Source organism: Melopsittacus undulatus, chromosome 9 (assembly GCF_012275295.1).
Source record: "Melopsittacus undulatus isolate bMelUnd1 chromosome 9, bMelUnd1.mat.Z, whole genome shotgun sequence".
Lineage (NCBI taxonomy): Eukaryota > Metazoa > Chordata > Aves > Psittaciformes > Psittaculidae > Melopsittacus > Melopsittacus undulatus.
In genome coordinates this window covers 32,186,969-32,214,177 of record NC_047535.1, presented here as the reverse complement: position 1 = coordinate 32,214,177, position 27,209 = coordinate 32,186,969, and the positions used below count along the sequence as shown (strand labels likewise).

At 42.0% G+C, this 27,209-nt stretch overlaps 1 protein-coding gene across 1 annotated transcript; it reads right to left on the bottom strand.

The window, feature by feature from the left end:
• Positions 1 to 1,272: 1,272 nt before the first annotated feature.
• GXYLT2 (glucoside xylosyltransferase 2) lies at positions 1,273 to 25,758 on the bottom strand. Its single transcript, XM_034066200.1, has 7 exons — positions 25,550 to 25,758; positions 17,430 to 17,619; positions 17,099 to 17,230; positions 10,649 to 10,900; positions 9,526 to 9,649; positions 6,192 to 6,364; positions 1,273 to 5,456 (listed from the first exon to the last, which is right to left on the bottom strand). Exons 1-7 carry the CDS (start codon positions 25,756 to 25,758, stop codon positions 5,274 to 5,276), a joined length of 1,263 nt encoding a protein of 420 aa, XP_033922091.1. The 3' UTR covers positions 1,273 to 5,273.
• Positions 25,759 to 27,209: the final 1,451 nt, after the last annotated feature.

Sequence of the window (27,209 nt, the reverse complement as noted above, 5' to 3'; positions counted from 1 at the left end):
ACAGTATTAAAAGTCTTCAATTTTTCTTCAGTTAGTTGTACTTTATTCGCAGCTCTGAATGCCACAGAAAACAGAGAAGTTACCTCTGCTAGGAACCTACTTATGAGATGAATGTAAAATGACAGCCGAGCTCTGTTTAGAATCAATGCTCCATGATGTATCCTGGAGTCCAAACCATGGCTACTGATGTGTGTGCAGTAGTGAGGACAGGGAAGAAGGAGATGATTCCAGTATCCATGTCCCTCAGCTGTGGGTAACGAAGCTCAAAGGCATTGCCTCAGTGAACCGAAGTGTGTGTGTTCCAAGAAGGAGAGCTGCAGACACTGAGACTTAGACTGATGTAACAAACCCAGCAGTACAGCAGTGGGGACGGGAAAATCACAGCTCAGCAGCAGCAGGGAAGTGCCCATCCTGTTTGCTGTTGTGCCTGGGATACCTCTGCAGAGCCTCTACCTCACAAAAACTGTGCCTTGTGCCCACAGCAAAACTGACTGAAGCCATGCTTGCAACTGAAAAAAACCTTGGCTCAGGACATCAACAACCAGTCTGATCATGGAGCATGTAACCAAAACATCACACAAGTACACACCTCCTGGGCACGGACAGAGCAGCACTGGACAGAGAACTGTTGTTTTACAGCTGCCCTTACCTTTTCTTGTGAGTATCAATGGGAGTTTTATTCCTGACTTCGAAGCGAGCGTGGCTGAGCCCAATATACCAAACAGTGAGCAAGTGACGAATCAATTTCATCACCAGGCTGGCAACTGGTTTGGCTGAACAGACACCTCACGAGCTTCTGTCACACAGAGATGTTGTGGCACAACCAAGGAGATTGCAGCAGTGACCATACAACAGTGTCAAAAGTTAAGATTTAATACCAGAAGGGAAGGGAAATGGTGCTTAACGGCCAAGTCCTCCAGGGAGTAAACCATAATGGAGAAATGTTAAAAAGGTGAAACTGGTTTCCTTTGAGATCAGGTTCTGATCTATGGCCACCGTAATGCAACTGGAGTTGTAGCAGAACACATTAGCACTTTGAGGCAAGTTGCAGGTATGGATTTGTCTCTTTCAGTAACATACCCAATTCAACAGTCTCTTGCTACAGTGAAATTGTAAAAGAGGAACACTGTTCTCTGCTCAAGGCAGACATACTTTGTATACACACACTGTATCATCACCAATACAAAACTCCATCCCAACCAGACCCATCACCCCCTGACACACAGAGACACAAAATCTTGTATTTAAAAGGAAACTATCAAAATACAGAGCTTGATTAAAACTTCATTTATTTGTACTGTAAGCCAAAGGATCTTAACAAAGAAATGCACTGCTAGGCCTCCTTGGGAGCTATAAACAATTGGTGCACTTGTCAAACAAAAATATACTAGTAATTAAATGATAGAGAAAAGGTACAGAATTCTTTACACACACACTCCTGTTACACACACACACACACACAGAGCAGTTTCCAGTTTCCTCTTCTAAGTGACAGGACAGTGGAGCTATCTAAGCCCGTTTTGTAACATGCAGGCAAATGGCCTGGAGAAATTCTCACATTAGAGAAATGATGCGACCAAATGCTTCCCACTCCGGCAGTTCTTTGTGCTACAGTGTGCACTGGTAGCCTGATGCCTTTTAAATGAGTTTGAGCTAAAAGAAGGTGCTCAGCAGCACTTACTACAAAGCCCCTATTTATCTGTCTTCAGCAAGTTCAAGTATAATATAGCAACTTTAAACCCTGAATATCTAGCGCTGATACAGCAAGGACTTGGTTACATGCTTAGCATTATGCGCTGCACATAAGCCCCTGAATACACGGGCAAAATTCAGAGTATCCAACATTTGCTGGGTTGGGGCTTAAGTTCAGATGAAGCAGGCACAGTTCTTTGCTGTACCCTGCTGCTTCCTTCTCAGTGTGCAAGGGGATTCTTTCCCTTTGTTACTCATACATTCCATGTGCTGGAGTGTAAAGAAAACTGGTTTTGTTTCCCCCCTAAGTTAGCCTGACACTGCTGAGGATGTTGCATTAGCAAAGGTGGTTTCACTACACTGTGTCATTGGAAATAACTAAAATACATGAGAGGAAGGGGGAGTGAGGATATAAATTCTATATACGTATTTACATATCCCATTATTAAAATAAATGAAGGCTAATTAACAAGGAATTAGCCACAAGTATGAAATAGGAAAGGAATTCAAACTGGTTTCTAAATAAGATTAATATTAGAATCAACTACTGTTAAAACCAAAATATAACATGGTTTTGGAAGCGGTAATAAAACATATCTTAATAACTCTAAGAGCAACAAAACTGAAATTACAGAATTGGTTTAAGCCACTCTGGGGAGCTCAGAAGCAGCTCAGCAGGGGGGAGCCTCCCCCTTTCTTCCTGCAAGTTGATATTGTATTTAAAAAAGTCTTCATGTTAAAGCATATACTTCATATATTTTAATAGCTGTTGAGAATGTAACACAATTCCTTCTAAACATAATGTAGCACCTCCTGTAAACAAAAAAAGCGCTGGTTTTATCTCTAATAATTTTAAATGCAAAAATGGTTTTGTTTTGTAATGAATTCCATTCCTTCATTTTAATGTGCCTGTAGTTGCTGGGTTCTGCTGAATCACAGCTTACACAATCCCAGCCTCCCAAACTTCAGAGGCTTAGCACCAGAGTTACAACTGTCTGGGCAACAGGACTTTTGCTATGCAACTTTCCGTGGCTTGTAGCTACCATAGAAATGAGGAATTCAGAGAGCCCAGCATGTGCCTCATTTGGCCTCATCTGACCCACAGTCAGCTTTACCCTGATACTTGAAAACAAACATCAAAAAGCAAGCTAATATAAGCAAATATTTTTTACAAGTTCTCAGTATTGCTATCCTGAAAGGTTTACCTGTACTATGTTAGGCTTAGATGATCTTAAACTTTTTAAAACAGCATGCTGAATTCTCCTTTCATTGCCTTCCAATTCTGAAGTCTTCAGTGTTCATTTGGGTCACATATTCACACTTCTCTCTGTAACTACAAGTGTTCTGTTCTTTTTAAGTGGCAACTATAACTTTAGTTAAACCAGACAATACTAAGTTGGAGAAGCAGTAACATCTACACTTTAAGTATCTTTCTGGGTTTTGTGCTTTCAAGAAAAACAGATGCAGAGCTGCCAGTCTCCTTTGCATGTCAATTTACATGTTAGTGGCAAACTACAAGAGAAGGGACAAGAGTCAGAATCACACAGATCACTGATTAGAATTTGCAGCACACAGCCTGCAAAGTTTCTGTCTGTCTGTCCTACCTGTGAGGACTAGCAGAGAGCAGCAGTGAGACTGCTAGGACCAAGATAGTATGTCCCTTATTCCAAGCCTCTATCTTAACACCTCCTCTACTCAGATGACTTTGTGATGCCGTTAGCCACCTTGTGTCATTCACCCAGCACTTACGGATGTGTCACAGGCATTTTCACACTCTGGTGTTTGCCGGCACTTCACCCTGTGTACAGGCTGTTCACTGCAGCTGAGATGCCAGCAGGGCCTGCCTTTCCCTCCACTCAGGAGATGCCACACAGGGAGAGAGGAATGTGCAAACCAAAAGGACTTTCTCTTGGAGTCTCTTTTCCTATGAAATTGTGCATCAGTCCTGACTGGACATGGCAGAAACCCCCAGAATTGCAATTTTTCAGAAATCCTACATTTTGAGACACGTATCCTTTTTGCTCATTCCCACCCCCTAGGATGGTTATCACTAATAAACACACGTTACGTGTACAGGATATACAATCTCTATCAGTTTGCCCTTCAGTACAAGAAAGCTCCATGTATCTCACCCTTCTCACCCCTCTCCTACTTTGTCTATTAAAGTGAGTAGTTCCAAGCAATGGCTAATTTTACCTGCTGAACAGACCTGGTAAGATAATTTTCTCTGCTGTCTTCCTCTAGCACTTACACACACACACCCCTCGGGGCTTACACTTAGCAAACACCCTCTGGGAGTCTACTCTTGTATCACCACTCTTTAAGAGCATCTTCACTTTCCCAGTGACTTGTGCCAAGCACCTTTCAGCTACTTCCAGTTTTAATAAGCTGTTGTCTGTGAATCTCATCAGGTGATCATCATACTTGCGAAACCTAAACTACATGAAGTATTTTATATAAGCAAAGCCATCCTGTATCCTCTTTCACTTTGAGGCTCTTCATTATGATCCTAGCATAGAACTCTCAACTTTCACAAACGAAAGTGCCAGGCAGAAATATATGTCTATACCCCAAGTTTCTGGTGAAGGAGAGAAGGTGAGTCAGAGGCAGCAGTCACAGTATCCCTGGTTGTCAGTTGCATATTATTGTTACTGTGTGGTAAACAGCAATTAGAGAGGATTAATTAAAGAGGAAAACAGATCAACAGTACCTGGTTTTGTTCTCTTCATTCACAATATTCTTGGACTGTGCCTAATGCAATTAGTATTACCAAGTTACATTCTTAAAACTGTAAGACACTGGAGGGGAAAACCATGACCATACACCACAAGAAAGGATTGTGTTGCTGTTCTCCACTCATTGTGCAGGTGCCACAGCTTCCACTGCATCCCCCTCACATTTCTTGTACAGAGTCTTCCTATTGATGCTGCAATTATTTTCCTTGTAATTCCTTCATGAGACGCCCTCACAAAACTACTGAAGAGCAGAAGGGAAAAAATGACAATCACTAGACAAAAAGTGCTGTAGCACTTCTATTCCTCTAATCTTTTTAAGTAAGAGAAATCTTAGGTCCTACATGTGAAGAACAGCAGGTAATATACCTTGAGACAGAAGTGCAATTTAAAGCAAATTCTTTCCCTTTACTACAGTAAATTTTAACTGATCCTATCACACAAGTGATCTGCTCTTTAATTCAGTGCTCTCATAAGTCAAGAATATTTGCCCTGTCATTTCAGAGTTATATTCCTGATGTTACATAGTTCAAAACCATAGTTTGTCAAGCCTAAGATCTGTACAGGCTACAGTGAATACAGCTGTTCTTAAACAAGCAAACTAAACTCATAAATGAAAGTGAGAATCCTCACCTCTCCCTGTTACAACCAAGAGTAAACACGGGAAGAGAACAAAAGACAGTTTAGGTCCTAGGATTTCCTCTGGTTTTGTCATTTCAGAGGTTATTAGGAAATTGGATAAGGGAACTATTTTAATTCTGAGTTTCAGAAAAGGAGTTCATATTCTTCATTTTTATGCTTCATGAGATGGGGTGCAAACTTAAAAACTGTGCTTAAAAATAGCTACATTTAGTATCTGTGGTTGGCACCCAAGTAGACAATGACACGATTTTCATACACCTTCTTCATAGTTTTCTCAATTTGCTTCAAAAATACTTGTGGAATTCTCCCACATAAAGTGTGCACTGTATCCAGAAACTTGGACTGCAGAGGGTAGTACAGAGACTGGAAGAGATTGTCTTCAAATGGAAACTAAAGACAAAGAAAAGAAGAGTTATTAGTTTTCACCAATTACAAAATGGCATTTTAGAAGTTTCTTTAAGATAGAACCTGCTGCACATAAGCAGTGACTTGTCCCCCACATTCCCACAGTGTCAGCAAAGCCTGTCAGCTTCAAACACTCCTCTGCTTGAGGGTAACTGCTTTCAGAAAAGGGGTATTACCTGAAACAGCTGACTGCCCAGAAGCTGTACTTCTAGAGTCTGCATTGAAAGGAAGTTTGCTAACACAGGGATACTGTAATAACACAGCTTTTAGAGTGGAGATGTACTCATACAACATCCAGAGGGGGAATATGGACCTGTGTCTATATGCAAACTTTTGCCTTCTGTGTGCCCTGAGGCTCTAGGTGCTCAGGGAGGACAAGCTTGCTTTGGGTATTTATGGATCAGAGCTGCAGAACTAGCAGGAATAGCTCCATCTAAACAATTCTTTTTCCTACCTCCATTATTAGAGAAAAGCAATTCATCAGCATTTTTATTAGAATTTTACTATAACATGAAAATTATTTAAACCACCTCCAATACATGCATGCAGTGAAACAGTTGAGACCAAAGCAACCTTGTTATCTTGTGTCTGATGGGTACACATACAGCACACCTCTGCTCAGCCTGATCTGCTGGAAGAGCAGTCTGAGTGACCTGGTTAAATCCATAATTACACTTCAGTGTAATAAAAGGACCGCCTCTGTCGAGACAGAAGACTTACATCACGTATCACTTCATAGAGTGCCTTGAATGTAGGCTGTTTGTCATCATGGTAGACACCCCTATTTCCATGTAGAATAGAGACACCTTCTTCTTCTGCACCTTTGCAGTTGCTTCCATACATACAGTGATCAGGCCGGTAATTCCACTGACAGGGAAACACATAGAGACATTCTGCCCATGTTGGTGAAGGAAGACGGGATGGAGGAAAGAAAAAGACACATCAAACAAGAGTTACAACCAATTAAACCATGGTTCTGTGGAAAAGCTGCCACTGATATCAGGAAAAATTCAGTTAGTTCTTCTGCAAATATCCCCAACAGCAGATACACAGAGAAGCTTCCTTGCCTTAGGGGATGACTATACAAACCTCAGCACTGTTAGACCTGAGCTAACAGAATGAGAGGCCAACACAAAGACTGGGTGCAAAGAGAAACCAAGGCAGCATTTTCCAAAGCTAGAAATGACAGACTCAGACCCAGAGAGTGTGCACCAGGTGGCACCATCCAGCACCCTCTGCCCCTAAGAAGTTTCTGGAGCTACAGAAATGACTAGGGAGGCACACACAGCCAGTGGGGTTATGCAAAATCCTCAATCCGTCTGGAAACAGCATGGGAAAACTTGCAAAGTATATCTGGGGTCGGCTGCTGAAGCTTTCACTGAGGCTATGGCAATTTGTTATACTGAGATACAGCAGAGTGTAAAAGGTATTTTACCCACAGTCCTTCTAAAAATGGCCATCCATTAGTTTCACAGGTCTAGGTTATTTAAAGATGAGCTGAATTTCTCAAAAGGGCTTGCAACTTCCTCTCTCCTACTGATTCTTTTTCCTTTTTTAAACTCTCTGTGCACCCACAGGATTTGCAATCTGCTTATAATAAATTACACCAGTCCCTGTGACCTTTCCGCTTCAGAAATGGAGCACAATGAATCATTGCATGATGCTGGCAGGTCATGCCAGACACGCTGAAGACTGAATTCTTCACTTGGCCTTTCCTAGCTTCCCAAGAAGTCTGCAGCTGGTCTTGTGTAGTTCTTGAATATGTAGGAGATAAAGTTTCTGAAACATTTCTTCCCTTGAGGGGAAGAAATCTCCCTCTATATAGCAGATTATCCAGAAAGGGTAGATTGTAAATGGTGTCCATTCCGTCTGACCCATCACACATCCAGAACTGCTCCCTGGTGTTGCTGAAAGGGCAGGAAGAGCAGTAATGTCTGATCCAAACCCTGCTACAGGTAACAGGGATCCTTTCAGTAACCCTGAGCAGATGTTTCCCAGTACCGTCACCAGCAGGTCACTGTGGGGAAAGGATGTCATCAGGTGCTCATGAGCTTTCACACATCATCAGAGCGTTCGTGACCTTCTCACAGTGATGCATTTGTGCATTTTTGCTGTCCCAGCTGGACTCGAGCTCCAGCTGCTCTGGGAGCCTTCAGACCCATCAATCACTACAGCAGCCTTCAGACATGGGAGGAAGGACACATCTCTCCAGGCCCCAGGCTACACAGTGCTGGGCATTTTTAAGCCAATGCACTGCATCTACAAAAAGCCACCTGCAGGATCTTGACTGATCCTTTCCCAGAATGATCTCAACAACCCAGCAGTTAAAACCTGGGGCAAGTCTTGTTTTCTGATTTAATTGTATCCAGCTCTTTTGCTTCCTTGTGGAGTCTGATGCTACGTCATTCATAAAAAATTATTTACCAGTTACAAGGGAAGGCCAGAGACTGTGGTGCAGGAAAGTCCCAACATGTGGATCCGATAGAGAATTCAAATACTTTCGTAATCTTTGCTTTTTCCTCCACACTGAAGTTATCAGCTTGGGTTTAACCTCACAACCAACATGGCTTCAGCTTCTTCTTTGTCCAGTAGGGCCTATTCCCATAACATCCATTTCTTTTTGGAAATTCATTTATGATTTCATGATGATTTCTTCCACCTTATTTTTTTCCCTAGGATTAAGAGTAATATGTGGTGTACATCTGATGCTTGACATCTGCCTGCAGCAAACAGACAGTAGCTTATCGCTTTGCTTTTGTTTTCTCCTTTTATTTGCCTGGATTTGGGTATATCCAGTTACCCAGCCTGTGACTCCTCAGAGAAAAAGAAAAGGGAACAGAATAAATAAAAATAAATCCAAACTTACTCTGTTCCTAAGATCACCTGAGTGAATGTGAGGTCACATGGGAAACAAGAAAAAGTAAGTAAGAATGGATACTCAGCATCCATTCAGAAGCATGAAATAAGGCCCTCAGCTTCTCTGAGAAGCATGTACTATGTTGCAGTTTTGAAATCCTTGCATTTCTCAGATGTTCCTGGGTTTGGAAGTGCTTGAAGTCACTTCTTTGTAACCAGTGCAACCTACTTACAAGGGGCTGAATTCCCAGAAACTGTCTCAGCACTTGTGGAAAGTCATACCCTTTTCAAAAACAGATGCCCAAACTTGCCAGTTCCCTGGTAATGAACTCATTGGAATACAACGCCAATTCAAGGAGAAAGGGGCAAAGTGAAATGCTGTGTGCTGCTTTCAGAGGCATTGTGCAAGACTGACAGGTAGGAATCTAAGAGTACATTTTTGCTGGGCTGACAAGTACATATATGTTGGTCATGCTGGTCCACACTAGGATAGGTGGGTTATGCCATCTCTTCTCCGAGAATAAGGACTGGAGAGAGCCGCTTTTAGTCTCAGGGCAAGCAGAACACAGAAGCGTAGAAAATGCATAAATGTAAGGAGCAGAATATAGATGACATGACCCTCGTGCCTGCTGAGGCAGGATCACTCAGCTGAGAGGCTGGAAGCATCTTTCTCAAGAAGTAACTGTTAGTGAAGGTGCAAGAGTAGGGAGGGCAACTTAGAAGAGATATTCCAATGGCTGTGTCCATTTGTATTCACTTTATTACTCATTGCATAAATACCAGAATTCAACTGTATTGCAGAAAAATAAAGCGCAGCTTTGGAGAACATTTGGCAATTTCACATTCAGATAAACACCTAAAACAAAAATATTTCTTCAGCCAGACTCTGATCCAGTGGTGCTTTTTAAGCACACATGAAACTTGAACTTCACTGCTGCATCTGATCATTAATGTTACACTTCCCTATTTTCTCAGAATCTTCAGAAAACAGATTTACATATCCAATGGAACCAAGTCTGAGCCCCACTACCAGAACCACATTCAGAAGTAGTTTCATAAGCTGTAAATCCTAGTACACTCACTCATTAACTTCATGCCCAAGTACATTATACATATAAATAACAAATAGCATTTAAGAAAAAAATATCAAGAATGTTCATGACAAATCTAATGATGACTCCCAAGAGTCATTACTTACCTGGATTAAAGTAAAAAATTATATTTAGTAAATCCTGGTCTCCCCATGTAATGTAGTTTTTGTACTTTTGGTATAATGGATATAACATTTCCTCCCAACTCAAACCACTCGGTATCATGCTGTTCTGCAGGGCAGAAACCAGAAGCAATAGTTTAGTAGAGGGACATGATGTGATGTATAAATCAGACTGTGGCACCACTTACTTATAAATCTGCTGAACCCCTTCAGATCCCCAGGTAAAAAATGAAGAACTACCAGGAAGTGTTAGACCTGGATAGGTTTGAAACAGCAGAGCTGATGGTGCTCCTGTTTATTCAAACAGGAAAGCAAGGTCTAGCTCTGATGTCAGCTCCTGCTATTCAGAGTCTTCCTATTCTGAGCAACAGGAGGGAGAAAAAGTGGAAAAATGCAAAAATGCAGGGACAAGGTGAAAACTGAGTGAGGAAAAATGCAGACTAAAAATTATATTCCCTGGATATAATGGTATCAAGACCAAGGGCTCAAGCTGTTCCTGTAACAATACAGGAAACTACCAGCTTTGGCTGAGGAATAAAACCACTTGGGGCAAATAAAGTTTCAAAGAGGATCTAAAGAATACGTGCTCAATGAAAGACAGATTCTACAAGTCAGGCCTTTCGCAAAATAGGGGACATGTCAGATGTCAGTGAAAATGTTCCCCTCTCATTTATATAAATTCATGGAGTCACTTGATCTGCAGCAGAATTCAAAATTCTATTTACAGCAGATGCAAAACATTACCATTTTCTCTGGGTATTTACATCAAGCTTTCCAATTTCAACAACAACACAGTGACTGCACTGGAGATCCTGGAGTTTATTCTTTCATGGATCTTTCTAGGGAAAATGGAATGTTGAAGAAGCCAGTTTCACCACTACTGCTAACAGATTGCATCTGCAGTTCTCTGTGCTTCAGTCTCTTGAGGAAGCTTCACTTGTTTTAATAATCATTTACCCTATAACTTATTTTAGAGCCCAATTATATATATATTCTCTACTTTTCAGATTCCTTATATTACAAACTTTATGTAATTTTATACTAAGCTTTACAAGCTGTGAAAGATACAGAGCTCATTCGTTCCTGCAACAGCTGTATTTCTTCTCACCTTGAACTGAGTGTTGCGTATCCGTGTTAAATTCATTAGCATCACTCCGGAATTGACTCCAGTTGTCCCATAATAAGGGTGACGTGCAAAGCGACTGTACCAGCCAATCTTTGGTATCTCATGCTCTGGGGCCATAGCAGCTAGCTGTGTGGAGTTGAACTCTGTCAGGATGTGCCAGATGTCATCGATGGGCCTCAGGAAGAGGACATCAGTGTCCACGTAAAGGAGAGAATCCACATCCTTCAAAATGACCTTTTGGGTTTGCACAGCAAGGAGAGGAATAGATGAAAAAGAAAACAGACAACAAACAGGAAGATTATTGGCAGAAGGTGCCTTTATTTTAAAAGGATAATTTGAAAGAGGTTATTGATTTATCAGCTAAATGTAATTACACACAGCAATAGCAGTTATCAGGTTATTGGCTTGTTGTTTGCTTAGTGGAGTTTTTCGAACTGCACAGCAAACAGACCACACAAGCTGGATTCTAACCTTCATATGAAACAGTAATCCACTGAGCTCTCAAAAGTACCTACAAGGACTATTTAGTCTCAGTTCAGAAATAAAATGCATAGGATATTTATTTAGATAGCTTCATTAGTGGTGAAACATACAGCTTGCTCCACCGACAGAAAGGGTAAGCTGGTAGAACAGAACACTTTTCATCTCCATTTGATATCATGTTTCCTTATGCTTTTCTGATGACTGCTTTTCCTATTACAACCCTGTGCTCCTGGGAGACTTACATGCAGTATTAATATATACAAATGTTCCCCATTAATTAAGAAACCCCATTGATCACCAAATGTACATGCATCCTCCTGAAGACCAAAATTTGCTTGGTAAATTGAAATGTCATGTTAAAACTCACCAGGTCACATTCTGATTTCTGTTATCAGACTCTATCAGGAATAACCACAGTGAAGTTAGTCAAGTCAGAAGGGCGTAAACTGTCAATTAGATGCAGGATATTTCACCTAGTCTTGCTTAAAATGTTCCCCCTTGTGGCTATCCATATCCTTACATGCTCATTCCTTAACTGGAGTAGGGCAACTCATAGAGCGCTTCAACACTCCAAGAAAACTCCTCCATGTTTGCACCAGTGATTTGTAGAGATGGTTGTTAAGTAATAAATATCATTAGCTAAAGTTGACCATCATTTCCAACTGCATTGTTATTGCTCTTCATTATTTGCTAAAGCTCAAAAATTCCCAAAGGACTGAAAATTTCTCATATTGGTCTCAGCCAGAAGCCTCATTTCTCTCTCTTTCTGTCTTTAAAAAGCAAATCCAAAAGGCTATTGATTTTCAACATCCAGTGAACAGGATAATCACTCTCTCCTCCATGAAGCAATGATACTAATGACAAACTATTCAAGCAGGTAACAGTAAACGCTACTAAATCAATTGAATTTTACATAAATTGAAGTGCATTGTGACTGACAATTACCTGTGCAACAGAGTGAGCAACAAAGATTCTGAACAAGTGTGGGGAAAAAATTACCTCTAATCTTGCTCAATAGGCACCCCCTTGATGTCAAATCACTGAGTATGGACTTAAAGGGGATTTTTCACCTGACTCCACACTTTGGGATTCAGACTGACATTTAGCTAAGTTTAACAAATCCCTGACCTGTATTCCTGACATAATAACTACATCTTCTTCCTACATATCAGAACAAAAAGGCAAGCGTCTCTACATATTAAACACAAGTTATGCTGCCAAGGAGCTCAAAGAAAAGTCCAACACAATGCCCATCACTTTGCTGGATAGAAGGTTACAGCAATACACCATTTTTCCACAAAAACCATACACACCAGCGTGTGCAAGTATAAATAAACCAGTGACACAGTTCAATAACACACCAGGAGCTCAGAGGTAAAGATTTGCAAACGTTCTGTATCCTGGACTCCAGTACTAAAATAAACAAGTAAAAAAAGACAAATCAATAGAAGTCAGATGGTTGAAAAGAAGAATGGGTTTTTCAACTTCAGAGTATCCTAGACATAGTGTACTATTCTGCAGCATCTACAAGTCCTGTTCATAGGGACCTACTATATGAAGTCACTGAAAATTAAAATATGTTAAGAAAAATAATCACCCCAAAATTCACTCCAACATAGAAGATAACACATGAGGAATACTGAGCTTTGCCTGAGGGATCCATGGCACACAGTACACCATGAAAGGTTACTTCTAAGGGTACCCTGGTAGGGAGACAAGTTTGGGTATTTTCCAGCAGAGAGTTAAGGGGGAAGCCAGGACATTGCTTCTTCCAGCAGAAAACTGTTCTTTCAGCAACCTTAAATCTACACATTCATTTAAGACTGTGGAAGTCAGTTGACTGTAATAATTTTCCTACACACAGACATGTCCAAGCAGGTATTCCAGCTCTTAGAGAAGCAGGTGCCCAGCAGCATCTGACCTACAGTTTTGCACCTTGTATTCCTCCACTCGGGATTCACATACTCTTTCAGAAGATTCTTCCCTCTCCTGTGTTCACGGTGTTGCCCTGCAGTGACACCCAACAGGCTAATGAAAAAATCTGTGCTACTTCCTTTAAGCCCTTCACACTTTTCTCTTTCACATGTGAAGTGTTAAGACTTATTTAAAACCTGTGGTGTCAGTTTGAATTGATCCCATCTCCTTCTGGCTGCGCATTTAACTTCACCTTCCTTAGGGGAATTTAACTGCAGAAATTGTGGCTCTAAGATTTCCTTGTGTAGCTCCCAGGATTTCAGTGGAGTTACACTGGGATACACTTCATCTCAGTAACTCCAGCATTCCCAGTGACCCACAGTTTTCACTCCCAAATTGAAGAAGTTTTTGAAAAAAACAAATATTTTAGGCTTTACTCAGCCCTCAGAATAATACTTAGCATTTACTTACTCAGAAGCATACAAGGAAGACAATGAATTTTGACCTTGCTGCTTTTCAATGTCAAAAGCAGTTGAGTACCACAAGATAACCTTATGGTGCAAGAGACTTAGCTCCAGCTTGTTCTGCCTGCTCCAGATGCTGCACAGCTAGGGCTAGGGGTGCTTCGGGCCTGCCAGGACAACCAACCAGAGCAACATGACTGCAGCTTAAAAATGACATGCATCTGACCTGGAGCATAAGACATGCGAGACTGTGTCTGGTAGCCCAGGTTCACACTTGCTGGCTCAAAGCATGCAGACATACCTGACAGATCGTGATTTTTGAAACGACTGGTCAAACATGGCTTGACTGGGCCTGTCTTCCTCCTCATGCTACCAGTGTGGACAGCTTAAGAGAGGTGCAATTTTCTTGCAGCTACATAAAATATTCTTAGTAATCTGTCAAAAAGCTCTGCACAGAACTGCCTATATTTAGCCTAACACTTCACTTAAATACTCAGTTATCTGTAATTTGATTTCACAACTTCTGTCTCCATAGATTCTTCCTGTGTTAGCAAGGTTAGCAAGTAATAATACACAAATTAGTGTACTGTGAAGCTGTGCTACCTAATGGTTTGCAATGGCCAGCATGGCAGTTAATCAGAGCTTTATCCAGAATTAGGGACAAATCACAAATCTTGATGCTAATGGAGCAGTGCCACGAAGTTCAGTTACTAAACTTAATTGTATTAAGAAATTAAGTCAGATGCAGAAACTTTTGTCTAGATAAGATCCTGGTATCTTACCTAGTGCTGCCACTAATTCCCAGTGCTTCCACTGATCCACTGGGTTGAATCCTTTAGTGTACTCAAGAGGACAGTTGTAATACAGGGATATTGCTAATCTACCTTAAAAGCTCCTAAGTAGATTAAGTGTTATGAGAAGGGTTCTAAATGTTAGTTACTATGAGAGCTAAAATCATCCAAAAATCCCTTAAGCATTTCATGATATAGCTGATTGTTTTGGTAGCTCCAAACCAGTGATATAGACAACTGTAAGGCAGCTCTGTGGAGTGTGACATTTGTGAGACCAGAAGACAGTTTTTTCACCTGGTGTCTTAACATCCATATCAGTATACAAAAGAGTTTCAAGTGATTGCTAAGAGCATTACCCTCCTAGTTAAATTTCCTTTTGTGCTCATGTTAAGATTCATGTCTTCCTTATTATGTCTTTGCAAATCTCATTGATTGTTCTATTGCAGGAGAGTGCTACAAGAGATTTAGACTTCTGAGCTTATGTGGAGGCTCAATATCCTTTCCCTGCATGTAAGTGGCAAACATGATCAGATGCCACAGAACACCTCTATAAAATGCAGGATGCTGTATGATCTTAATACTTTAGCAAGCCCAGCAGATTCAACAAACTGAGAATGGTTTCATCAACACCAGCCTGCTCTCCAGGACAAAGCAGTTCATTACTACAAGCTGCAGGATCACATCCCAGAGCTCTAGTTTTGTCAGTGAGTAAAACCATCGAAAGATTCTTTAGCAATTTTCTCTTAACACATTCCTCACACCCTCCTGTCCACTTTCACATGCCTGCTGGTGCTGCAGAAGAGATTGCTTTGGCAGGAGAGCCACTTGTGAACCAAAGACTCACATTCCACTCAGGCTTAGCATTATCAGGAAAAAGACAATTTGCACAACTGAGAGCTAAACAGCTGATAACTACTGCTCTCCTGGGGTCCTCCTTAAATCCAGGCACATTTTATGCCACTGTAGGGGAAAATGCTTATTGCAGGGAAGGCTAATAAAAAAAATAGGATGCTGACATCCTGCTGATATTTATTTAAATTCTAAGGCAAAATAGTTCTATAAGCAATACCACCAGCAACCCTCTGCTCCCACTGTGCGCAGACTGGATTTCCACAAAATTGGCTCGTTCAAATGGGATATCAGAACCTCCTTATCAAGCACCAAAGTAAATAATAACTGTGGCTGAAATTACCCAGGAACATCTCAAGGTTCTGTCACCCTGTGAACTTCAATACCAAAGTCCAACTGGACTCTTGCCACCACAGCTATTACTACAACTTGTTTTCGTTACTATATTCACATCAACTTAAGTGCCAGCTGCAACTACTCTCAAACAACCCCCCCATTTGAAGCCATAAATCTCAGCCTGAACACACGCAACATTTTGCAACTGCCCCAAGAAAAACAAACATTTACAGTTCAGGCTGCCTCCTAGCTTTGATAAGACAATATGCAACGCTCTAATACTCCTTTACAGAACATTACTGGTGAACTTTGGCAACATGTGAGTGGCAAAAAAGGAACCAAAGAAACACTGCCCAGGCTGAAGGAATCAGAATGGATACATAACCCTTTTCTGTCATCAGAAGGGTGGTGGCAAATAAAAGTGAAATTTTTTCTGTGACGAGAATCTACCAAAATGCCAAAAATTATCACCGCAGTAAGAACAGGGAATTGTGTTAGCGCAGTGAAAGGTGTCCCATTTGAGTACATCCCTACAAACAATCTGTACTGAACAAGCTAACTCCTGGGGATTATTTTCCAGGTGATGTAAATATTTACTCAGGGAAGACAGCATTCCTGCTGAAGCTGGAGTTACTTTCAGCCCATCTGGCCTCTGTGCGTTTGATAGTCTACCCCTAAATGGCAGATAAACAGAACTGCTGACAGCACATATTTTCTCACATATGCATTCATAGCCTACGTCTCTGGACCCGCAGCTGTCTCCTGATTGTTTCCATCTGAGAAAGTAAAGATTTCTTTGTCATCCTCCCCCGTTTCTGGTAAGGCAGCAATGAAATCTGGATCATGTGAATAGCCTGTCACTTACTGGAGTCACCCCAATCAACAGCAATGCACATGATATTTTTGACAGATGTTCTCAATTCCACAAAAATCGCTTTATGCAAAAGTTCTTTCCATTTTGATATTCTGTGTATGCAAAATTGTTATCAACACCTCCCTTCTCTCCAGCAACATTACATGTTTTCCAAGTTTATGACACATATATACAAGGAAAAAATACAGCTTTCCAGTGAGCCTGAAGATCCCAGGATACACAATGCTTTTGCATGAAATCTGACTTGGAACACATTGGAATTAGTACCTTAAGGGCAAATCTGACAGTCTTGGAAAAAGAAATAAAACTCATGGAAGAGGGATTGCCAAAAGCATCAGTCTAAGGACTAACATATGGAAAGGGAGATAGTGGGTGAAGAGGATATGATGACTGCACACTGAAAATAACGTTATTTATGGAAGGTATGCAGCATCTACCCTGAAAGCATCCGCCCTGAAAGAGCTCTTGCACTGTGTCTTAAAAGTCTGAGAGCCTAATGGAACTAGAGACAAATAAGAAACACACATCCTTTGTTAGCAGGAGAAAAAGTGAGGCTGGATTCCTGTTTTGTTTTGCTTTTAAGTAGCTAAAGCACAGGACTAAAATATCTCTAAGCAGATGTTTTAGACTGAAAATGGTTTTAGTATTACATTAGCAAAGCTTCCTTTATGTGGAATTAACCTTTTCCTGAAGCAACCCACTCAGAATCCAGGTGCCTTACCGGAAGAAAAAGGCGCTGGGCAGCACATGGTTTGAATAACTTTTTCCATTCCTGAGCATTTCCTACTGAGAAGGTTATTGGGTAAATGTTGTATTCAAACTTCTTTGTGTATGACAAAGGCCATTCCTTCAGCTGAAAGACATGGGGGGAGGAATTAGACTACATTTATATAGCTTTTTAAAAACAAAATATATGCATCTGTAAGGAGTTTCTAAACTGCGCACAGCACAGAAAGTGTTTAGTTGCTACTTGTTGATGTCAGACTAATTTTCCTCAGAGATTTGTGACTTGTGACTCGTGTATTTATTTACCAAATAACAAAGAAACTCACCTTCTTCTCAAATTCAGGCTTAAGGGAATCCTCAGCAAAAATGTGAAAACAGAGCCTCCTGTTGCTGAAGAGAAGTGCTGATTTCAGCATGATCAGCGTCTCTTCCAGCCGGTCCCCACATGCCACAACTGCCAGATGCATGCATTGCAAAGATGAAGGCTCTTTTGAATGTTTCTGTTCTCCAGGCTTCCTGGAAATTCATAAATAGACATAGAAAAAATACTGAGATAGACATAAAGAGAATCCTGCATTAACAGGTATCAGGGAGGTTTTTTACTCCCCTCCATTCTGTAAGAGATCAGGAAGTTTGTTCCTGATTACAAACCCACAGAACATGTGAGCCACATGCAGTTTTTGTCAACAGCACAAATCAAGAGTTTTAAAAGTGCAACACAAAGAAATACACTATTTTCAGAGATTTTCTAGTTATCCCTGCACTTATGGATTTGCATAAATCACTGGTACACACACAGATGAAACTAATTCAACAGTATCTCAAACCAGACAACAACTCGCTCTGTGCAAATGATAGTTGTTTTCTTTTCCCCCAACTTAGAGGTTATGAAGCCAGAATGGACTGATTACTACCCAGCCAGCTTTCTAACAAAATACAGATTGCAGAGCCACATCCAGTAACTTCATTACCAGGCCCATAATGGCTAGGCTGGAAGAAGACACCCACACTTTCAAAAAATCCACTCCATCCATATGTAAATTATTCTAAGAGTTAATTAATTTTGCTATTAAAAAGGCATGCCTTAATCCTGGCCTGAAGGTACTGGCGTAGTTCCAAAGGACCACTCTCCATTTCTCCCCATGGAATCCCTGAGATTATCCTAAAATAGGGATTTTTAAAAACAAACATATTCACATGTCCCAGATGAATCAGACTATTCCACAAGCAGTCAAGGACCAAACTATGGAGTTTTCACTGAGCACCCATCTATGTGAGCTTTAAATAAATCTCAGCTAAACTATAGGGGAATCTTTGTGGAGAAGGCACCGAGTCCATTTGCTGGCCAGAATAATCAGGGTTCTTTTGGGGAGTTGAAGACATTGTGAAAATATGTCCTTTTGGTTTTGTGTGTCCCCCCCAGCAGTATGGAGAGGTATAAATCACATCATCCAGGAATGCTTCTACTGTATTGTATCCACATTCCAACACGGATGGCATTTATACTCCATTACACGGATGTGTGCTGACAAAGCAACTAAATCACAGGCATCGTAATCATTATGGGAGAGTTCAAAAGGCTAATCATAGATCACTACCAGTTCTTCACATATTACTGAACAGAGAACATCAATCCCTCCCTCTTCTCAGCACAAATAATTACATACATGTAATTAATCAGCAAAGTTAATATCCGAAACAACAGTTCTAAATAAAGAGAAAAATTACAGTTATAAAGCTGTCACTATCTGCTTCCAGACATTAAAATGCTGCTCTGTGTAACAGCAGTGTAACCCACCTCTGTGTTAAGGAATACCAGACAGTGGTACTTACTGACTATACACAGCAACAAGTTTCATTAAGGGTTTAATGTCTTAGGCTTTAGTCTTAATTAAAGCCCAATTTCATCAGTGTATAAATAATAGAATACTACATCTCTGTGAAGTGGTATTTACTTTCCAACCTATTAGTGTAAAAACCACTGAATTATTGAAGTGAATAATTAGCTGCTCACACAGATCCCCTTTTCCCCCCTTCTCCCTATCTGTTTAATGTTTCCTCTTAATTGAGTCTCTAAATCAAGCCATATGCAGGATGAGAACTGCTTTGATATAGCTTGTGGCAATGGAATTCATTGGAAGAGGGACTAAACTCTAAGCTTTTATTGCAACATTTCAAAACCCAACACCAAAGCACTGAGCTTTTCTTTGCAATTTTAGCCTCAGTGAACTCCACATTATGCAGCTATTTCTTAGTGAAAAAGCCAGTATATGCAGACAAGCGCTTCCAACAAGCAGACCCAGCAGAAGCAACTCTTGATGAAAGCAGAATGCCCTGTAAGCCCACGGGAGCTGCAGATGAGTAAGAGACATCCTGCCTGCCAACAAAGACACCCTCTCAGCCCCAGAGACCTGAGCCTCAGAGATGAAGTATTATGAGTCTTGAAGGCCTGGACTGAAGGGGTTCAGGAACCTGCATTGGCCTAAGTAGGAATAAAAATCCCCAGGAAAAGGAGCACGAGGTTGTATTTCAACTGCCCTAGAGGCAGGCTGGGACACTGAGAGCAACAGTTAGTTAAGAAGTACATAAGGAAAACAAGAGGGTTGTGAAAACAAAGATGAGCTGGAAAGGGAGATACAAAAGTGCCACAGCAAGATGCATTTAACAGCAATTTTAGCTTAGCCTTCATAAAATTACTATTATTATCCAGAAGTCTGGAAAGAAGCAGATGTAAAGGCAAAGTCTGCAAGGAAGGCGAAAGAGCCAGTTATAGCAAAGAACATCACAATTCCCCATCCCTCCTCTGTATACACACGTACATAAAAGTGCAAGGAGGAACAAAGGATGGTGAGAAATATACTCTGAGTCAAAGGATATTCCTTAAAGGTCTGCAGGATACAGACAATGTCATGAAACCAAAACTGTGGAGACAGTGTTCTCACAGGAGAATGGATATTTGGTACATGAGCTCTGAATAACTCCGAGGGATACAGCAAGGCCATGGGAGGCCCGAGGAAGCCTAAGCAAGCAAGATAAGAAGAAGCTGGAATTCACTGAGTGATGAGAACTGTGGACTGTTGGCAAGCTTTCGAGATCAAGTTCTCACACCTGTGCTTAACCAATTATATGTTAGTCACTAAGGGTCTTCAAGACAAGTATCCAATCATGATATGTCAAATTGCTGTAGGTGTGTGAAAGCAATAGTATATAAGGAGTTAATGCTTTGCAATAAATGGCTTTTTGTCTGATCATATTGATCTCTGAGTCCTTTCCGTGGCACAAAACAGTTCCAGTTTGACCAACAGCATCTATTCTGCCTCATACAGAATAAATGGCTATGCTGGCTTAGCTGGATCTCCTCATGAAGGTATGAGAGCCACCATCGTGTGTTGCAAGGAGAGAAACTGGAGGTTAGAAATTAGCTCATACCAATAGAGCAGGTACTTTATTTCTACCGGGGTAAATTGGGCTGGGCACCAGGAGCCTTCTCATTCAAACAGACTTACTGCTCAATAAAAGCTGCTTTAAACTGAGGTTTTGTATAAGGTACATACCAAATCCTGAGTCATAGAACCACAGAATCGTTTAGGCTGGAAAAGACCTTCAAGTCCGACTATAAACCTAACACTACTAAGTCCACCACTAAATCATATCCCTAAGTGCCATATCTACACATCTTTTAAATACCCTGAAATCAGAGGATGTCTCCTCTAATTGCAAATGTTTATTTATCATGCAGTTACCAGTGGCTGATTCAAACATGCTGGGAAGCTGAAAGCTTTGTGAAACACTCGCTGCCCAGGTGTTCCTGGACAACACAACTAATGGAACACAAAAGATGCATACTTTGTTTTAAGGGATGCAGTATGCTAATACTGTGGTAAATTGTACAAAGGATAAAATGTGATACATAAAAAACAGCTGGCAAGCAATAAATAATATATTGGTAGATATCAAACTAAGACATTGATGGGCATTTGATACAGAGAAGTACTCAGGTTGAAGGGTGAGTACACATTGGTTTCAGCTCTATTACAGTAAGTCAGTCCTTGCAAATCTTTGGGCGAGTCATTAATTCTTTCTGCTTTAGTTGTCCTACCCGTAAAAGGGGAGCAGCTGTTATAGTACTAATGGTAACCTACCTCAAGAGATTTCCAAGCACATTAAAAGAGCATGTAGATCCACAGAGTGCTACAATTATTATTATTAGCTAATTCTTTCTAACATTTACACGCACATTCATTCATTTATAGTCCAACTTACTGGCTATGGATAGAGTTTATGACTGGATTTTACAATCTAAATTAGATGTTTAAACGCATCTAAAACAATACAGTGACCTAGGCCTTAAAGTTTAATGTGTTTAACAAGAACAAATAAAGAAACTGAATGTACAAGATCTTTGTTACAGGCCTTGATATCCTTCTTCTAGTTTCAGTACATAAATGTAGCTTGTTGATGTATTATAAATCTAACTTACGTAACATGCCTCTTTGCTCTGTTCAGAGAAAAATGCTTCATGCTCTCCCTTATGTGCTGTTCTCATACTATTATATGGCTTTAAAATTAAGCACTGTTGCCCAAGATTAAGCACTACAGAAAACAACACCAAATACTTGCAGAATACATCCATCTGAAACAGCTGAAGACAGGCTTGCTAAGACATAGTACAATAAAATGCTTATACCAAAGGCTTCTTTCCAACAAGCCAGACCAACTCCCATCCAGTTGCCCAAGAGTATTTTATTTATTGTGTACATTTTTTTCTGACAGGCATGGTTACTGAGACAGCAGAGGCCTGAGTGCTTCAGCACAACAGAGAGCATTTCTAGGCCTTAAAGTTTAGATTACATGCAATTTTCTTATTAGTCACAGCCAAAGTGTCTCAAACATAATGAACCCAAAACCTGTCTAAATCAATCCAGATTCATCCAAAATAATGCATTCCCATCTCGTTACAGACCCTGTTAATCTAGTCAAGCCTCCAAATTCATTCCTGAAAAATAAAGCATGCAGACTCTTACAAAATGCTGTAGAGTTGTTAGTTTTTGGAAACTTCTTCATATTATGATCTCATTTACACTTGCGGCATAAACAAGGTTAGATTTAGGCATTGTATCAAAACTGATGATTCACTAAATAGGCTCCTTCCCTGACAGTCAATACTGCCCCAGTGAGTCAATGTCCCAACAGTGGCTCCATTATATGAAACACATTCTCTCACAGACTTTAAAACATAATTGAGAAAGGCTCTAAATGTTTTTAAACATTTTTCCTAATTTAATGCAGTTGCACAAAACTGACTCTAGCTGCTGACAGTCAAAAAAACTGCTGAAGTTTCAACCTCCTACTGCTCAGAGAAAGGGAAGAAAACCACTCAGTATCAGAATGGATGTTTCTACCTTCTTTTATCAAGTGGGCTCTTTGTTAGACAAGTCTGAGGTATTTGGGCCTTCAGCCTGTCATTACAGGCTATCAAACTTGAGCCAAACCTATATGTGTGCACACAGACGGCAAAGAAAAAGCATCTTGACAGGTTACCATATAAGATATGTTTTGCTTTGGAAGAGCTATTTCAAGGGAACTAAATGTGCTGGCAAAGGTTCACTTCCATGCTGGTTTAATAGAAAGTGTGGTCACATCTGCCCTTCAAATGTAAAATAACCCTTTTGCTTTTTGATACTTTGCACACGTTGGTTTGGCACATACTTACGATTATTCCTATAAAAAAAAAAACCCTTACTGAAGGCAGAGGACTTAGTACTTCCAAGAGGAAGGATCAATAAAACCAGCATCAAAAGTCAGTTTTCAGAGCTAACCAGAAACTTAAATGCAATGCTTATCTAGATTTGCCAAAATTATCTAGTAACCAAAGCAGGACATATAAACACATTTCCCAGCATTTGCCAGGTACCAGCCAGCTGATGCTGTGTGACTGAGTTCAGCTTTTATTATATATGACTACTTACAGTAGAAAGAACCTGCAGCTCTTAAAAACTTAACATTTTCTGTTATTATCACACATAACAACACTAAACACACCAAAGAAAGCAGTACTACAAAATCCTAGCTAAAACACAATTCCCCTCTCTGGTGACATGACTGATTCTTATACAGCAAACATGCATCCTAAATAACATCTTTGACTATTTCTGAGTTCAGCTCCAAAGCTGCATCCTTCTGATGAAACTACACAGATCAACTTGGCAAAACTGAGTTAAAACAACTTTTTATATTCATGTAGACAAAACTTCACTAGGGTTATTTGAGTCCATCATGCAGTCTACATAGAAACACCTAAAATGTGATCAGATCACAAGGTCTTAAGCAGTCATAATCATATGTTTTATTATCCTGAAGGAAACATACCATATTATGCCTCTCACAGCAAATAAAAAATGTTTTCCTTTGCACATAAGGAATAACTAAAATAATAATTATTTATACTATAGGAATGAATTGGCAACAACAAACCCAATTCAGTATGTTATATTGGATGTACTTTAAGCACACACATGAGCAAAGTCTATTATATCCAGGGGAATACTCAACCCCCAAGTTAGTAACTACCTAAATCATTGCCTGTTTATTCCACTCCAAATTGAAGCCCCTCTCACTGCCTTCAGTGTATCCAGGATCAGGCTTTTTAAGCCAAGCAGATCCCACCACCTGATGCCTTCACCATGTGAGTGTGGATGTGATTCATCACACAGTGGCACCCAATGGTGGGTATTTCTGCCTTTCCAAGAACACAAACATCTCCTTGCCTTGGACCACATTATCTCACACTCCCCCAGCAAAAAAAGAAAAAAAATCTATTTTTATGGATATTCTGACTTAAATTTTATTTTTATAGTAGCTAACACACTGCGCAATCTTTCAGCAAGGGACAGAACTGGACCCCCTGGAACTGTGCTTCTCATCTACACAAGTTCCTGCTGGTGCCAGTGGTCCAGGATCATGTGCTGCCAACAGATGTGAGGGGAAAACAACCACCACCAAAACCTACCGAAAAAACCCATAACTAAGTGGCATGGCTTAAATAGAGCATTCCTCTCTTCTTTGTGTTGTGCTGCACATCTTGTAAGAAGTACTTACAAAGTCAATAAATAATAGAAAAGTTAGATAATGTCAAACTTCGGAACATGAAGATGCTCACTGAAAAGCTCATTGAAATGGAACAGTTGTTTACACTCTCCAGCAGTTTCATACTTTCTGGGCTCCTTCCTTCAGTGTTCTTGATTTCCATGATAATCGCAGAAATATGCCTTAAAGAAAAATGACTTCAGGAGGTACAGTTGCTAGTGGAAATAATCCTGCTTTAATACACACATTTGAATTCTGCCCATGACCCATTCTCAGCCATGGTAAACATCTCTTGCATTCAGCAGAGTAACAATGCTGGTAAGAAACCAACCGCTTTTAATAAGTTAAGGAATAAGAGCTCAAAAAAACAGGAACAGGCTTTCATTCAGAACATATCTGTGAAATCGTGAATCAAAGACACAAAGACATACCAAGTTAATTAGATATATGAGGTCACACTGACCATAATATAGTTGGAATGCAAAGGGGAAAACAGTCCTCCACCCACCGAGAGCACACTGCCCACATCTTTTGCTGAAGTAATTAGTTTTTTTTAACAAATACTCTGCCTGGAAGGTGCTGAAAGAGGAAACGCAACACACCACGATTTCAAGCTCGTTTTTAAAGTTCCGCTAAATTAATTTACATATTAAAAGTATTCAAAATAAAACGCTCAAGAACTTAAAATCCGCAGATGCTTTGCAGTTTGGAACCCAGCGGTACCACACATAAATAGCCACCTTCCCTTCTCCCTGGGGCATTAGCGACTAATCAGTATTAAGTGTAGCTCCCGAGACTGACAGCGGCTCCTCACGGGCTCCAGCCAGAGCGCCGCATTCCCCACGTCAGCCTTCAGAACAAGGCCAAAACTCATGAAAAAGCGGCTATTCCAGAGGCCGCCGTCGCACAGGCACGCAGCGGGGGTATCGCCCCGCTCGATGCAGGGACCAGAGGCGGAGGCGAGACCTCCACGTACTTTCGTGGCATCTCTGGCAACCACGCTCCGAGTGAAAACTGGCAGGAAAAAGTTTGTGCTTCGGCAGCCGGAGCAGTTTGCAGAAGAGTTTCTAACCGCTGGGCACTCGCAGACGCGAGGGGAAACCGACCTGGGACAGGGGCGTGCCCCAAGGACCGGGCGGCCGGGAGACACCAGCCATAGCAGGGGGGACCCGCGGTGCGGGAGGGCCCGGGCACGCGTGGGGCCGCGCACGCCGGACAGCGACCGTGCTCCAGGGGCCGGAGCGGGCCGGGCCTGGAGGGCTCCCCCCCGAAGGCAGGGACAGGGGCGGCTGCGCGGGGGGCGCCGGCCGGTCCCGCGTGGTCCAGGCGAGCTCCCGCGCCCCGGAGCCGCTACCGTTACCTGGCGCTGACGAGCCTGCCCCCGGCGGGGCTCCTCCGCGGCGGGCTCCGGCTGAGCCGCGGCTGCCGGCGGGCGGGCGGCACGGCGGGGCGAGCGGGCGCGGAGGGCGGCGGGCGGGGGGGCGCGGCGGCGCTGCCCGCCAGCAGATAGAGCAGCAGCAGGCTGCCGAGGCACAGCAGCGCCGCCGCCACCTTGCACGACAGCCGCATGGCCGCAGGTCAGGCCGCCCGCCCGCCGCTCTGCCCGCCCGCCGACCGCATCGCCTGCCGCACGGAGCGGCACGGACGCAGCCCGGCCCGGTGCGGGGACGTGGCCGCCGAGCCCCGGCCCGGCGCCCGGCAGCAGGGGCGGGGCGCGCCCTACCGTACTCTCTGGACTAGCCGCCCCAAGCACTCCGCCCGCAGCCGAACGGGCCCGGCACTCGCCCCGTGGCCACGGAACCTCCGGGACACGGTTCGCGGATGGAGATAACGGGATGGCGGGGGCTCTGTGGAAAATCTATGATATAACAACACAGTCAGCACGTAGCGTTCCCTCGGTAGAGGAGAATGAACAGCCGGGCAGGGCTCTGGGCCCCCGGCTCCTGCCCCACTGCCTTGCTCGAAAGGCACCTCGAGACTTCTGCTTGTGCAGGTGTGCAGTGGTGGAAAAGCCTAGGTATGCTCAGAATGTTGGGCAGGAGGAAAAGAGAGCTGGTCTCTGAAGCATGTTTTACCTGACTGTACTAACAGGCAAACTGCTATTTCCCTCTGCTGTGCCATTCTGGTTTATCACCACCCTATATTCTAGGCAGGCTATGAAGGCAGGTTGTGTCACAATAAACTGCAATAGATGTAGAACTGTGAAGGAATACAAGCATTAACTTACTTTTGGGTGGCTTTGAACTTGTCCTCATTTGACTGATCTGAGCCAGTTCTGCTGTCAACCACAGCAGAGACTGCAACACTGTGAATTCAAGAAAAATAAATCCTTCTTAGGTTCATAACCTGATTAATGACTTTTAAATGTACAGTATAACAAAAATACCAGTATTCTTGGAGTATAAGCTGTGCAAAGAATGGAAACACCAACCTTGAAACGGGGAGAGGAGGAATGTGGAACCTCATGTGTCCCTTACGGTGTTAATACAGGACATGTACTCGACTCTGGCTGGTTTCCGCTCCAGGGACTGCTCCACGGTGCAGTCACCACTCGCTACTGCGCTGCACTGGAAAAGGGCTGAGGGGCGATGCCCAGAGTAGCTCCTGTCATACGTACAACCTCCATGGAGCTGTACTCTCTGCAGTGCTGTTTGATCTTTTAGTTTCAAGTAACTGCTCAGTGCTACAACTATGCTGTGAAGACCACCACTGCAGAAGCCACAGAGCTACCCGAGGGAAGCCTTACACCTCAGATAGGTAACTGTGCAAAGACCTTGAACTTGTAGATCAGGACCCTGCCAAGGTAAGGGCTCAGCAGGCTCTAACTATATCTGCCGCTGCACAGCTCTACTTTGCAAAGGTTTACTTTTAGGATAAATCTTCAGAGAGTTATTCTTTTCCTACTTAAATGGCAGCCGTTTGTCAGTGAAACTGCAGCCTAGCCGTTCCGTACTGCTGCCACAGCATGCCTTCACTCAGGGTATCCCAAAATGTCCTTTACCTTATTACCAATGCAAATG